We start from the raw sequence: 15,599 nt of genomic DNA on the forward strand, positions 1-15,599 counted from the left end.
CCCAGCCTCCGTGAGTGCACGTTAAAGATCCCCAGGTGGTCGAAATTACTCCGAAGCCCTCCACTATGGCTCCTGTTTCTCTCTTTCCCCTTTTACTGCCACCTTCCTTCCTTCCTTCCCTTAAGGCGTGCGTCATGTGCCCACAGAAGCAGTGGTGACAAACACTGCGCTTTTCTCTTCCTGCGAACCAATTATTATTATTATTATTCCAGGTTTTGAGCTACTTCGAGACTACGGTGGAACCGCAGTCACGGTCTCTCCACTGTAATGGCATGAGCGGAAATGTGATCCGGGAACCAAAGAGCCGCTACTACGTGCCCATAAAGGACTTCCCAGGAGACAGATACTTCGTGTACTGTTCCGGCTTGTCTGTCCTAATGACCTTTGAAGTCATGCGGGACCTTCTAAGGGCAGCCTACGTGATTCACACCCACCCAACGGTGAGAACTGCAGATGCCTTATGGTATTCTTCTCAGCCCCGTTGTGATAAATGCAACATTGCCTGCATTCATAACCATTTAACGTTGAACAGCATGCATTCTGCAGAGTGCGCACCGCGAGGAAGACGAGCATTTTTTAAAACGTAATTTCACAAAGCGCTCAATTTCAGTATCGTATATTCTAAAACTACCATGCCATTTCTTGAGCAGCAAGAACATTAAAACAATGTTTGTTCATCTAAAAGAATTTTGTTAACCTGCAGTGGAACCGTAGCTATAAATGATATCCTAGAAGAAGTGAAATTCTGTTATGTGGTTCACACCAATGTAGTTCGTTTTTTGAGGAGGGAATTTAGCGCCATCAAAGAAAATTGTTTTCATTTGAAAGACATCGAAAAACTAATTGCATATAGCGCCTACACAGGCCTTTACGGTGCAATTACTTATTCACGGCAATTTTAATGAGCCGGCGTTTCCAAGCTCAGTGAGAGGCTCTATACGAAGAAAGATTTAAGTGCTTTTGTTTATGGATGGATGGCATTGGTGATCTTGTCCGCTTCAATTCTGCGCCGAGGGCGTCAGCCGTCACTATATCAGCTGGGGCACATACCCAACGGCTAAAAACGTGAAAGACATGACTTGCACAATGTTGCTCTATATGCAAATATTACACTCGTGGAGCCAGTTAGCTGCACAATTAGCGACATGGGTATTCTACTGATGAAGAAGTCTACCTAAGATGGCTTCTAACTTACGGGCAAGGAAATAGGTGCCATTTTTTTACGAAGCTGTTTTTCGACTCTCGGTTGAGGCCTTTGCTCGCTGGGTTCTTATTTAATAATTTTATTGCTGCTTGCTATAAACCTAACGGGGTTTTACAGCGGAGCGTGCAAGAAAGGCAGATTCCGGATGTGGCTGTTAAGGAATGGTAAGCAGTTACAAAATGTAAAGGGTGACTCTAGATGAATCGGATGCAAGGACGACAACATTCAGGATAAGGTTTATGAATAGAAACGATATATCACCCCGCTTTAAAGTATATTGGGCGGTAATGTAGCAAATTAGTTAAGTTCTAGAAATTTCTGGATTGACGGCTTGATTACAACGGAATTTTTAATTGAATTTCATCGGTCACAGTTCGCGGAAAAAGTAGAAATAGGAAGTGTCATTGCAGGAATAAAATTACTCGGGCGAGAGTGAGTGTTTGTGAAAGGTAAGTGCGTACTTATCTAAAAAGCAATTGCTGCCATATTATTATTCGAAGAAAGGAGAGAGAGATAGAGATAGAGAGAGATAGAGGGAGAGAGAGGGAGAGAGAGAGGACGGGCGATAATTACCGCAGGCTTCATTGGCCGAATACAGAATCAGAGGGACGGTGCGCGACTAGATTTCCCGTTCAGGAGGTGCGGAAATAGTTGAGAGCATGCCACCTTTAACGTTTGCGTCATCGTAACTGTGCGATTCCCGTTTAGACCCCTGACCTTCCGCCCCGCCCCTTGCACGTTATAGGCCGCTCGACTTCTATACGGAGATACGGGATCGAATCCGGGCCGCAAAGACCGCCTTTAGATGGAGCCGAAAAGCAAGGCGACCGTATGCTCTGCGATTTCAATGTATGCTAAAACGCCTTAGGTGACTGAAGGTTTTAGTTTCCACTACGGCGCCTCTCATAGCTTGAGTCGCTTTCTTATGTTAATCCCATTAAAAAAACAACCAACCTACTTTCGCTCTCATACTGGCACTGGACTGGAGTTTTTGCGAATTGTGAGGTTATGCTGCGCTTTGGCGGAGGGGATACAGGTTTTTCTACACCCTTGTTTTTCGTGCGTTATCACTGCACTGTGCGGATAAGAAAGATTGAAAGGATTTAGGGTGATAGATAGAGAGGACAGGCCCGGGGTACAGCCACCAACTCTTCGTCTAGTGTAAACTGTTCATGTCCCCTATTTGCGTTCTTCGCATAACGTGTGGTGGCGCTGAGGGAAACTTGAACCAAAGCATTTCAGCGTTGGCTACAGATTATTACCACTAGACAACCAATTTCTCCAGGCTATGGAGTTGAGAGTGTTTTCATGCTCCTGTCATCATTTTGTTGCAATTTGTGGGTGTGTCTATTACTGCAAGGAAGGGTAAATATCTACACTTCTCATGAAAATACCATGATCAGGAGGCGGATGCACTGCTCACAAGTTAACGATAGACATCATTCTTTCGGGCAGTTTGTACTGTGCGTGCTTTCGAACATTTATCACAATATGAAATTTACTATCGGGATTTATCCTTTGAGCTACAATGAAATCATTGCATGTGGCCGTATATAAGAAAAATTTATGATCTCAAAGGTATCTTAATGCGCCTTTGTCACTGGGTGTGGTATCACGTGGCACAGTTGGGCATATTGATCGCCCTATTTCTCTTCAATAATTTTGCAGAGGTTGTGAGGAAAGTTTCTGTATTCTCACTCGACATTTACCACCTGGTCTTGCAGGACGACGCATTCGTTACCGGGGACTTGGCGTTGGCACAAGCTGTTGGCCATATAGACTTTTGGCCAGGGGCTGTGTTTAATCCGAACCTAAGCAGCTGCCTCTACGAGGGCAAATGCTTCGTCATACACGATGATACCAAATACGGAGTAAGTACGGGTCGGCGAAGCTTATGGGGGCTGCTTCTCTGGAACCATAGCCTAGAGGAGCACCAGCGCCTGGACCTGTCTCCGAGGCTTGCGACAGCGTCATACGCAATAATTTTTAATGCGACGAAGGCCGCACTTGTCAAAGGACCAAGTCTGGATAGACAATATTCTAGCGGAAATCGTGAAAAACAAGTCAACACAACCACCACACACGCATTTCTCCAGGGACCAAGATTGGATAATCAAACCTCCAGTGGAAATCAGGAAGAGGTGAGCAAAAGCTCTACACAAGCATTTCACAAAGGACCAAGACTGGATAGACAATACTCTAGTGGAAGTCGGGAAGAACAAGTCAGCGCAGGCACCACACACGCAATTTCCGAGTAAGCAAGCTTGGATAGACATAACTCTATTGGAAATCGGGAAGAGGTCAGTACAAGCACCACGCAAGCATTTCGCCAGGAAACAACAGTGGACAGACAATACTCTGTTGGAAATCGAGAAGAGCAAATTAACGCAAGCACCACACGAGCAAGATAATTTTAGAAAAATCCCTCTTCCTGGCAACAAATAAAGACAACGATTTCCCAAAGTGGCAATGAATGAAAATGTGCTGAATAAATTAAAATCCCTGAAATGTTATCCACACTGAAAATGTTGTGCGTGGTCCTGAACGTGACTTCCCTTGCTGGTTGTCGACACGCACAGTGCTTGCATGGTGCGTACTCGTAGTACAGGAAAAAGCTGAGCCCACTGACAGGGCACGAGGCAGTATTGTCATCTCGCAGAAGGCAAAAAGCATTAACATGGGGAGGTCATTATCACATTGAGAGTACTGCTTGAAAGCGGACCTCTGTGTCTTGGTGTTGCCCGCAATAAACGGAGGGCCTGATAGTGCCATGTATTCCCTTCGCGTACGAAACTTTCAATACATTCACATCATATGGTCCCATCGATACGTGATGCAGCATGTCGAATTATTTGTAACGGATGTTACAGAACGTACGCCGCGGATACTGAATAAAAATCTTGCGCATTTCTCAACAGCCACATGCTTTCTTGGTTGCTTCTAAAATAAATTTCGAAGAGCTCCCAAAGCATGTGAATGCATAGCGCATATATTAAGAGATGATGCAAGTATTTCTGCATGAACTTATCACCTTGCAGTGAATGCAGCACATTTTCCAATGATGCAGAACACACCTGTTTCTTCTCATACCTAATATATTTATTGCCTTTTGTAGCGCTTTCATCATGTTCATTTTACTGTGTCCATGCTCAGGAGCTCAAGGGACGGATGGCCAAGGATGAATATTGACATAAACCAGCAGCGCAAAAAGGTAGGCCTAAATTAACACGCGAAAGACGAAACTAATGTCAGGCTCTGCAAAGAATAACAGTTTACAAAATGTAGCGAGGCACATGAAGAATTAAGAAAAACGTCTACTAGCGACTGGTAACAGCCGCTAATCTGGATCTTATAAGGGAAGAATGACTCGAATAATTGGAATAGAAGAAGAGCTTTAGATGTTACCGAATCAGGAAAGACAGGTTACTAGTATCCCTCAAGAGGAAAGTATACAAGAGCGGTATCTTACCTGAACTAACCTATAGGGCAGAAACGTCGAGTGTAACGAAATGACTGCTTAAATTAGGAACAATGTAGTCAGTTGTGGCACGGCAAGTAGAAGGCATCGCGTTAAGAGACAGGGAGCATTCCGAATGGGTCAGGGAACAAATCACAGTGCAGTAGAGGAGCAGAGATAATCAATATTCGGTAAGGGTAACCACCTCGATTTAAAGGGAAGCAAGCATAGCAGGTTGCAGCAGAAAGTTGGGTGGGCGGATAAAGTGAGGATGTTTGCGGGCACCAAATGGATGCTACTGGCGCAGGACTGGGTTGAGTGGAAAACATGTGCCCTGCAGTGGGCATAATTATACCAGTGACGAGGATGATTAGAATGAAAATGCTATATTTCTATCGCCGTAAATTTATGGAGGGGATGAGAATAAATGTGATTGCAACACATTTGCCCGCATTAAGACGCAAGGTGATTCTAAGACCTAGCCTTGTGTTTTGTTTTTCCTGGGTTCAAATCTCGCGCTTCCAGTAGAGTGCGTATTACGGTATAAACGATTTTGGCACACTTGGTCTGCGATTGAGCCCCACATTATGAACAATGCGCAGGATGCTTTCTTTAAAACGCGTCACCTGCACCAACGCTATTTTTAACCACTGCGGGGCGTGCGTCGTCTTGCACCACTTCAACAACCGCTTCATTCAGAATGAAAATAAAGCGAGTGCCAAAAGCGCTAGTCTAAGTGAATCTAATGCTGCGGGCAAAATGTCTGCATTTTGAGCAGAATTACAAAGGTGGCATAGTTTAGCGGGAATATCTTGTCACGTTAGATTTCGTCGCTGTCCAGTTCCTGTTTGGCTGTTGGGGCAGGATGAAACTAAGACGAACATGATAACATGAATTGCCTCTTATTAGCAGTAAGAATATGGTTCGATGAACACTTACCGAGTATGTTTGATGCCAGTTTTCATGCAACGTGCGAGAATTTCGGCTGCGCTCAACATGGCTGAACCAAGTTGACACGCGTATTCGCTCCTGGTCAGCTTTACAAGCACGAGCCAATAGGGATTTTTATTGCTGTTCGGTAGTCTAGGCTACAACTCTGGCATGACTGCGTTTCCTATGGCTGCCGAGGTAAATTTCGTGGTGGGGGGCTACATCAGCAGGATTGTCCGGTTCAGCCTGACGTTTGCGACCGAGTACAGGCATCGGCCACCAAGTCACTGCGCAGTAATCTATGGATAGGCTGAGAAAGCGAGCATCAGTTAAGTAGTTTATATACTTTCTCTGAGCAGCTATGATGTGGTGTCGAGAGCACCGGTTTATTTCATCCGTGGGGCGGAAGAGAAGCGCACGGCGCAGGGTGTCGTCACGTGATTACCAAGCTGTCATGACTCGGGGTTCGATCGGCGGCGAGCCGATTGCGTTCGCGTGCGGCACAGCTGTTGTGAGGCGCAAATAACACTGGCGCATGCCCAGTACCTAGGTTGTGCAGCTTAATGGCCTTGGAGATTGGTAGTAGTACAGCGTACGCTCTAAATGTAGCTGACTATTTAGCGCACGAATCAAGGTAATAGAAAGCACAATTCCTAAAAAGCTCGAAAATGCTGATACACCAACGCTAAGCGTGTTGTCTTAAATAATATAAAGATATTCAGCGTACATGACTGTGCATGCAGGTTTTAAATGCGCGCTTTTTAGTAGCAACAAAAGTGTTTCAAGCGCATATAAATCAATTATAAATCTCGCGCTTACAAAATGTAGGGGTTGTTAATGCATTTCTGTATTTGGATTTATTGCTAAAGCTTTAAGAGCAGATAAACTGACCTATAACAGGGTTATTTGAGTGCCAAAGCGTTATAGAATTCAGGAATTATCAGGACACCTTTGATTGTAGGTATCGAATCCATGATAACGTAATAGAACGTAAAACAGGACGACGGAGAAAGGGGGAGAACACGCAGCACAAGCGCTACTATTTGTCTGTTATCCTGTTTTTCCGTTATCTTACGTTATGCATCAATACTGAATTGCCACAATTACCACCTTACACCCATACTCACATACGCTGGATGCAATAGCATCCGGAAGGTGATCGGTGGCTCATTAGTACAGGTCGTCAGCCCAACCTATGTTGCCATGCTTTAAGCACTGTGTGGACACTGAAAGTTGGCTGGGCATCGATCCACGGTTGAAATAAATACCAGTCGCCTTCCGACATATGAACAACGACGACACGACTATTGGTAGTCAGGAATTTGTTACTGAGTGAGGAAAATTCCAGTCCTATTGGTTCCCTATTAAACGTCTCCAGAAGCCATAGTTTGTCGCAGCTAACCAACGTCGTCCTTCTAATCTGCCGTCTGACATAATTGCTACTAGACGATCCAAGTACGGAGTACAGTGGATGGATGGATAGAATGTAGGAGCGTCCCCTTTGAAACGGGGTGGTAGCAGTAGCTATCATGCTCATTTTTCTCCCTATATCTTAATTATTGATTTAGAATGGTTAACTAAACCATCATTCTATTTATTAAATTTTGTTCCTACATTACTAACATTATGTCACTTCTCTGCTTTTAAGCCACCAATCTTCCAGTCGTTTTTTGCTAGTTTCCACCGCCGGTTTATTCACCCAGCCACTCGCATCTCTAAACCCCAGAGCTTCAGGAACAGTGATTGCGCCTGCATCAACTTCCGGATGGATACCATTACGTTCGAGTATAATATGGTCCATTGTTTCACTGGAGTTTGCTGGAATTGGCGCCATCTTGCGGCAATATTTATCCTACAGTGCAGCGTAAATTTATCGGCGTCTTTCAAGACGCCAACAAGAACTGAGACTGCAAAAGTGGTTTGGTCAAACTTTTACTTCTCATACCGGCATTACACATACTTTCTCAGATCGGAGCAGAATGCACCGATTAAACGGGGCAGCACACGCGCATCACACGCGCCATTCTGCCGGAGGATAACGGAATCCATTGCACTCATATTCTCGACTACTCAAGGACACCGCTCGCATCATTGTTCATATATGACGCTCATCAGTAGATACAATCACCTCTGTTCGTGGTACTTATCGCGCATGTTTTATACTAACACGGCGTAGCAGGCAATCGATAATCGAAAGCATCTGCTGATATGTGCACCCTTGAAAAGAAGCATTTGCGGCTTCGATAAGGGATCCAGGGTTGCTCTTCGCGTAATTAAAAAAGCTCTGCTTTTGCCGGAGATGCGAAAAGGAAAGTCACCGCTTAACAGGGCAAATATCTAAAGTAAGAACTTTGCTGTCAGCATTCTTCGTTTACAGATCGCAGAACACTCTACAGCTCTACAGTCTTCCACACATGACACACCAACATCACTGATATCTTCAGGAAAAGAATGCTTCAAATGCCCGCATGATCCACATTACACAAGTTAACTTTGTCGAAAATGAAGCAACAATGATCAAAATTTTCTTGTTCTGGCACTCGCGTTGCAGAGTGAAGATGATAGCTTTCATTTGGTTTTTTCAAACAATATGCCGTAACAAATAAGTCCGGTCTGCAACAGAGCCCTATCAAGATAGGTTATTACCATACTCATAATATGTTAAGCGAAAAGACATAGGCCGCGGAGCTCCTGTATGAAATTTCTTACACTGCATAAATGGCTCTCACACCTGATAAAAGAATTATAGGGCTGAGTTCAGTTCCCAGGGCGAAACACACGCTGTAATTCAAGTTTCTCCCCAACTGCTTCATTTAGAACTAGCGGTATTTTCTTAAATGCTATTTCGGCAAGACAACTTGTAATAGTGTGAATTTTGGACACATTTCATACCGCTTAATATCAGCGCTAAATGTATTCAGACGCCAGCAAGAAAGACTAAAAATGATCAGGCAGAGAATAGTCGAGGTGCATCCTTTTGTGAATACATTTTGCAGCCAACCATAATGAATTGAACCTGCAGAAAAGAGTAGAAAAGAATGCCAGGGGGCTTTCAGGTCTGGGTGGTTCTGTCGAATTTGCATTGAGAGTGTTGAAAAACTACCCAACATCATATAACTACAATTTCTTGAAGCCTGTTGTGCACCTGTTTTCACATAAAAGAGGCAATAAGCAACATTTGAACCATCACAACCGAAACTCATTTAAAAGCATCCAGTCTGCACAAACGCAAACACACCACTGAGGCTAAGTAGAATAGTTACGTAGTCCGTACAAAAATTGCTATTATTCTTCAGTCTCTCCTAGTATCTCTGCATTGAACCATACGCAGACAACAAATAAAGGGGTAGACTTTGGAGTTATCACAATAGGAAGGTGTAAGAGATGTAAACGACCACACTTGCTGTACAGATTGAAATGAAACTCTAAATGTGTCATTAGGCAAAAACAGGACTATACTATACAAAAAGCTGCACTCTTGGTTCCCACGATGCGCATTGCCGGCAGCGTCTTGTTTCACTGTGTCGTGGTAAACGACCAAAGCAGAGATCTGAACAGTCAAGGAATCATTCATGTGCGAGCCCGTCAGTAAGAAACGTTCTGGTGTCCTTTTTGTTTTGTTCCTTGTGACGTTTTTTATAAAGGCTGCTGCTGAGGCTGCCGATTTGATCACAAGCCACTATGACTGCCTACAGTAAAGCCTGTCGACACCACTCGCTTAGGCTCCAGGATATTCTAGTATAGGGCCCACTGTACGACTCCTTGGGCTACAGTGGGAAGGAAGGCCATGAACAAAGGGAAGAAAAGGCATGGCAAGCTCGTTTGTTTTTGAAGATCTTCACTCTATTGAAGTGGTTGCTTAATACAGCGGAAATTCGCCTAGAAGAAGTATTTTGTAACTGAAACTGAACTGCCCTTACATAAGCGCAAAGTCGAAGAGTCAATGTGACTGATGTGTTCTTCTGACGGTATTCACCGAATGCGGCGATTTCTTAGTGCTAAGCCGGAACAGCCCACTACGTTTAGCGAAATTCATCAAAGGCAAGGCTTCTATCGTTCAGTGGTGGTGCATACCAAACCGGTGACGTTGTCACATGCGTATCAGGTGTGAGCTGGTGTCGTAACCTGCAACCAACACACATCCACGCTGCGAGTGCTCGTCACTTTGAACTGTAGACGTCGCGGCCGGGCGAAATGGTGATTGCGAGGAATTGCGCGCACAGGCACAGCTTTACCGCACGACAAAGACGTGCGCGGCTCTAAAGGCCTCTGTGACCGCTGAATATGACCGCTGTCTTCTGTGTGGTGTAGACGACAAGACGGTGGTGCTGTGCTAGTTGTAATATTTACCTTATGCCACACACACACATGCGCACCCACACACAAATCCACACGGACGCGCACTCATACGGTTTTGCTGCAGGCCTCATGACCAGCCTAGTCTAAAGCACAAGGTGAACAACATCGTGTATCAAGAATCGAACCAGGTGTTATCGTGACACCTTCTAGCCTTCATTATACAGCGGTTCTCTTTCACGATTTGACATACCTGCACCTGTGTTCAGGTAGGAGGCGAAGAATAACCAAACAACATTGTACAAAAGAGGTTTGCTTACTTGATTATCCTGTAGCACTCATGTAGTACAAAGAGAAAACAACAAAGTGACACCTTAAGTGCGGGACCTGGTTTCAAACGGATAACGTTTTCTCCTTGCTCATTCTCTGCATCGTTCACACGTGCTCAACGCTGCGAGTCAAATTATTTCCTGTGCTTATAACGAGGTCATCCATTATATTAACTAAGCCAATGACTAAAAGTTCTAAGTTGGAAAATATTAAAAAGGCAGAATCAATACCAAATAATTTTCGGGGATGCATCCACCTTGTATCGGATGCGCCACGGCTTTCTGTAGGACTACGAAGTTCCTTCCGTGGCTGTTTTGTCTTCCTTAAACCACTAGAGAAAAAAAGCTCTGATTACTTAATAAGCCAAAGAATGCAAGGGCTGTGCCTCACTGATCAGCTACAGGAGTGCTAGAGGAAGGTCACGCCGAGTTGGTCTGGAAAAGAGTGCAGGCGGACAATGCCCATCACTCTCGACAATAGTGTGCTAAGGAGCGCGCATCCGTTCTTCGACTAAGTTGCGCTTAGCATGCATGACATGACAAAGCTCATCCGCTCACCCAACACTCCAAAGTATTCTCACAAGTGTTCACCACAATGCGCTTGAAGTGTCATCGGCCAGGCATGCGCAAAGGCGTGAAGAAAAAGGCTGGTGAAAGCATCATCGTTTCGGTGAAGCCGTGAAGAGATTGAGGCTGGAAAGAGTTTTGCTGGCTTTTTGCTGGGAGAAAGAAGGGTGCGGAATATGCCGTAGGTCCAAGTGCAAATAAAAGCACGGGTAAATCGCGTTCTGGCCACACAGGGAGAACTGTGGTCCGGGAGCTGCTAGAAAGAACAGGAAAACTATGCACAGCAACTGTTTCGCCATTCAGCGCATTGGTCGCAACATCACCCACTGCGGTTCGAAAGAACATGCGCGTGGCTGCCGGCTTTGGGGTAAAGCCTACTTTGTCGTCACGCTGGGGATAGAGGCTCTTGGAGGCGAGTGCAGCAGTGCTGCTGGTGAAGTGGGCACTTGCGTGGCTTGGGCGTCGCATAGGGCCGCCACAGTCTCAACAGCGAAGAATCGATGAGCTCCGCTTTTCTTCATTGTATATCGCGTTCGCAGAAACAGTTTGGTGCACTGCATATGTGTGCACAGAGCAGCCCCAGCAGGGGTTTGATGGTCCCCAGGGATCTGGCGGCAGGTTATCCTGAGATATTGAAGAGAATTTCATGTGCCCTTATCTACATACGAATACAGATAGGAAAAGATAGAAAACAAATGACATCAGAAGATTTATCTCCTGATTTTAGTTTTGTTAAAGCTCTTTTATCTGGGTGAATCTTGATATTGAAGGAGCAGTTCTCCACAGCGAAGTAGGTATCAGCCGTGCCAGATTGGTTCGATAGCCAGTCTAATCGTTGTGAATTTATCTACATTACCAAATTTTCCTGCACTATAGATTGCACAGACCATTTCATGGGCCGCCACATAGGCCGCCACATAGGCTTCTAAGTAGTCGTCTTTATCACTTTCGGGATAGTGCCTATGTACCGTAGGCGTGCATGCTTTTTCTTCTTAGAACAGTGTCAATGCAAGTAATTGTAGTGTCACTTACAGGCAAGATATTCTCGGCAGCATAGGCGCTTTATCTATGCCTCTTGTCTTTTTAGCCAGAGTGGCTCGTGTATAATTTATGTCACAACTTTGACACAGAAAAAGGAACAGAGGCCATTTTAAGCGTTATGATTTTATGGCATAATCCTTGAATATTTCTTGCGTAAGCGTTATACCTTTATGGGCGTAAGCCTGGTGCGCCATTTGAAATTAATCAAGGTGCGGATAAGGGGCTGGGGCTGCTCTGCGGAATGTCTAACAAGAGGTCTAGTGCGATGACCTTAGCGAAGGTATTTTTGTCGCGTATGCTACACGTGGTCAGTGGATTTCCACTGCTTCGCCTCGCGCTCAAAGGCAGGGCTGAACGTTGATGCCGGTGGCTGCGTGGGAAACGAGGCGCACATGGTAGTCGCCGGCCAGAGTCAAGTTCGCCACGCAGCCGACGAGGCCGGACTTGTAGCGGCCCCGGGTCACGTGGGTGACGTCACCAATTCCACCTGCATGGACAGGACGCAGAAATATGCTGAGTATTCACCAGCCAAGTGGATACGCTATTTCAGTACACATGAATTCTTGACATGTTGTCAGTGTCAAAAGTTTTTAAGGCACCAATTCTGAAGGGCATTCTTGCAATATAATCAAATACTGACGAGAGCGGTCGCATCTACAATTAATTTCTAAAATTCATTCATCCCTAGCACATCAGCAAGTTGGAATCACCTCCCCCGATCTATTATCAAAATATTCGATAATATTATGTTCAAAACTGCTATAACTGACCTGCTAGCGCCATAAACGCAAGTTAGCGTTGCATTGTCATTTTTTTTACCCTATTGTTTTCACGCTGCAGTCTTTCAAAACGGGTGTTCTTATTCTTTTTGCAGGCGCATAATACTGCGTCGAGTGTATTCTTTTCTCTTGTCGTTTGTTTGTTTCTTTGTTTACAATAGTGCTGCTTATGCTGCTTATACGTATATAGTTTCTTTATTTTATTTTACTCTATGCTATTATATTATGACCCTTTTTGTTACTGATGTAACCTTTTTGCTTTTCCCCGTGAACCGTACTTATATTTTGTGATATATGTTTATTTTACTGCTGTTTTTGTTTTTGACTTGCATGTTTGTACCCCACTCCCCTCGGCAATGCCCTCGTGCCCTGAGGGTAATGAAATAAATAAATAAATAAATAAATAAATAAATAAATAAATAAATAAATAAATAAATAAATAAATAAATAAATAAATAAATAAATAAATAAATAATATTTGAACTAGTAAGAAGCAAGGAGTTTAGTTTTCAGCACCCGGGCGTGTATGCACTGTAATGTTTGATGTGATGCACATCCAGAAAAAGTCCTGCAACACACATTGCAATCGGATTGAAGGCCTTGTGGAATACTCCGCAATGCAAGGTCGGAATTTTTGCGATAAGGCACTGGTGTTCATAGTTGGAGGCACCGGAACGTCGTGGGAGCAGTTTCTTGCTTATTTTGTTTGTTCGTGTGAATGCTTTTCAAGGTTTTTATTGAGAGACTTGTGCCTCGAGACATTATCGTCAAGCCCTTTGCTGCATCCTCAATGAGAAAGCAGAAAATTCTTGGCAGCGTGCAGCGATTCTGTATATGATGAAATCTTTTGCTTTTTCACATGGGTTAGGCGTCATTGGTTTGCGAGGCAAAAAATGCCGAATTGTGTAATGTAACTTCTCAAGCGAAGGCAGCATGCAAGCGCAAAGACTAAGTACTCTAATCTATTCAGATGTCTATTGTTTTACTGCCGTGGTCAGTGAAAGATTTTTTTGTTGCATGCAGTATTTCAGTTACGTAATATTTTGGGTTTACGGGAATCGTGCTGCCTTGGCGGGATACATGCAAGCGTTCTGCTATTTGTATACAAATGATTCCAAATACGTTTCCTCGTAATTATGTATTTATACAGAGTGCTGTTTGTAATTGCTGTGAAAACTACCGCACGTTCGTTTTTAAATAACTATACACATAAAAGAGATATGTGTAGCAGTACTTGCTTTTTATGTGTTCTTTTACCTTCAAGCTTCGCCGTACTGTCGCGGCGACATAATACTTTGTGTTATTATTGGAGCTGTATATTCCACCATATTTTAAGACCATGTTGCTGCTTGACCACTTCCGAGAACTGACATTAAACTGCTGTTGCTTCTTCGATAATGCACTCTGCCTTTGCGTTTTTTGCGATGTGCAAGCACTACTAAGCATTTGTCACTAATCAGGCCAGTTCATGTCTGAATAATTTTAAGGTACATGTAAGTAGCAGTTTAAAGCTGCATGCTTTTGCATGACTCGCACTGAGAGACAAGGCCGACGACGACGGAGACGGAAGGACGCTTGGACAAGTCGGCTAAGAATACACCCTGTTCAACATCAAGAGTTGGCTTAATTTGGCAGTAAAATTTTCAGTTCAGTTAAATTGAGCGTGAACAGCTATGGGGTCAATTGTTTTGCCTACTTGGCCGAGCATAGTTCAATCTTCGTCGTCGTTGGCCTTGTATTTTGTAACCTGCAAGAAAAAAAAAATGAAATCTGCGCAGAGCACACGTCACTATAACGCCGTGTTTTTGTTTGTTTTTTATTAGCATTAGTACTTAGAACAGGTCTCAGGGTGGCGTAGCGGTGCAAAGAAACTAGTGCCTTACTCTGTCGTCCCCATGGGGCTCTATGCAAGTTTCGCTACCATGGGATCTACCTTGATCTGCAACGACTAAATTTGCGTACAGTCCCGTGCTCAGAGTAGAAACAGTAAAAACTCGTCACCAAGAACACTGTATGCAGCCATGACAGCTGCTCACTGTGACATATGCTCTGAGCGATACATGACTCATAGCCTAAGAACAAACTTCAGCTTGTGAGTTGAACTCTTAAATGAGAAACGCCGCAAAACCGGCCAGGGGGTGGGTTACCCTAGCTTGACATAGCTCGGCTTGGTTTGGTTTGATTTGGTTTGTGAGGTTTAACGTCCCAAAGTGAATCAGGTTATGACTGACATAGCTAGATAGCAAACAATTATTGCATACAACCACTTTGAACGTTTTTTGTTTATATGACCATTTAAAAAAATCAATTGTGGTTTAACTCTGGTTAACCCTAGTTGAATTGCGATAGCAACAACGGAAGTTTCTTTTCCCTGCTACATTATTCCCCTATCACGCCCTATCAGTATAAGGTGCTACATTATTGGAACACTTCAGCTCATCCTTTAAGAGTATAACGCGAGAGAGTAAGTTACCAGTCTTCTCCTTCTGCTCCAACTACGGGACCACGCTATGGTTCGAAACCTGGCGCAGTATTGCTATCGCAATAAAAGTAGTTCAGACCAGGCTACAATTCACATCTTTCCGTTTGCCTAATGGCCACTAATATTCTTGTCAGCTCGCGTGCGATTACGGCAATGCGTGAAGCTAATAACATGGTATATGACAAGTACGGTAGCGTTAGCTAGGGCTAAGCGTTACCGTTTGGCATACGGCAGGTTTGCCACTGCTAAAGCGCTCTATTAACACCTTATAATTGCCATTTATTGTATTAGTAATTGTATGAGAGATTCCTATCAATCTAGATTACTTGTATGACTTTTGTACGTGTTACAGAAATGTAGGTAGATGGGTTTATTGTTAGGAAAGGCAGAGAGGATGGCCGGAATGATTTAAATCTTGCCTGCTACTCTTCACTGGAGAGAGGAAGGGGAGAAGAAGCAGTATCATGATGGGTGACGATGTGGAAGAAGGTATATGAAAATATATACAGGCACG

The 15,599-nt window shown here is 44.1% G+C and overlaps 2 protein-coding genes across 2 annotated transcripts in view; one reads left to right on the forward strand and one right to left on the reverse strand.

Annotated features, from left to right (window-relative positions):
* The first annotated feature begins 272 nt into the window (after positions 1-272).
* Positions 273-4,393, forward strand: LOC146181082 (acetylgalactosaminyl-O-glycosyl-glycoprotein beta-1,3-N-acetylglucosaminyltransferase-like). The gene is made up of 3 exons (XM_084575701.1): positions 273-440; positions 2,929-3,075; positions 4,358-4,393. Exons 1-3 carry the CDS (start codon positions 273-275, stop codon positions 4,391-4,393), a joined length of 351 nt encoding a protein of 116 aa, XP_084431827.1.
* Positions 4,394-9,740: 5,347 nt separating this feature from the next.
* Positions 9,741-15,599, reverse strand: part of SP2353 (EGF like, fibronectin type III and laminin G domains protein pikachurin) — a 127,702-nt gene continuing 121,843 nt past the window's right edge. Inside the window, exon 15 of the mRNA XM_084575702.1 lies at positions 9,741-12,311. Coding sequence (XP_084431828.1) covers positions 12,163-12,311 — 149 coding nt within the window. The 3' untranslated portion in view covers positions 9,741-12,162. The remainder of the gene's footprint in view (positions 12,312-15,599) is intronic.

Source organism: Amblyomma maculatum, chromosome 8 (assembly GCF_055883805.1).
Source record: "Amblyomma maculatum isolate TAMU_Amacu chromosome 8, ASM5588380v1, whole genome shotgun sequence".
NCBI classification, from domain to species: domain Eukaryota; kingdom Metazoa; phylum Arthropoda; class Arachnida; order Ixodida; family Ixodidae; genus Amblyomma; species Amblyomma maculatum.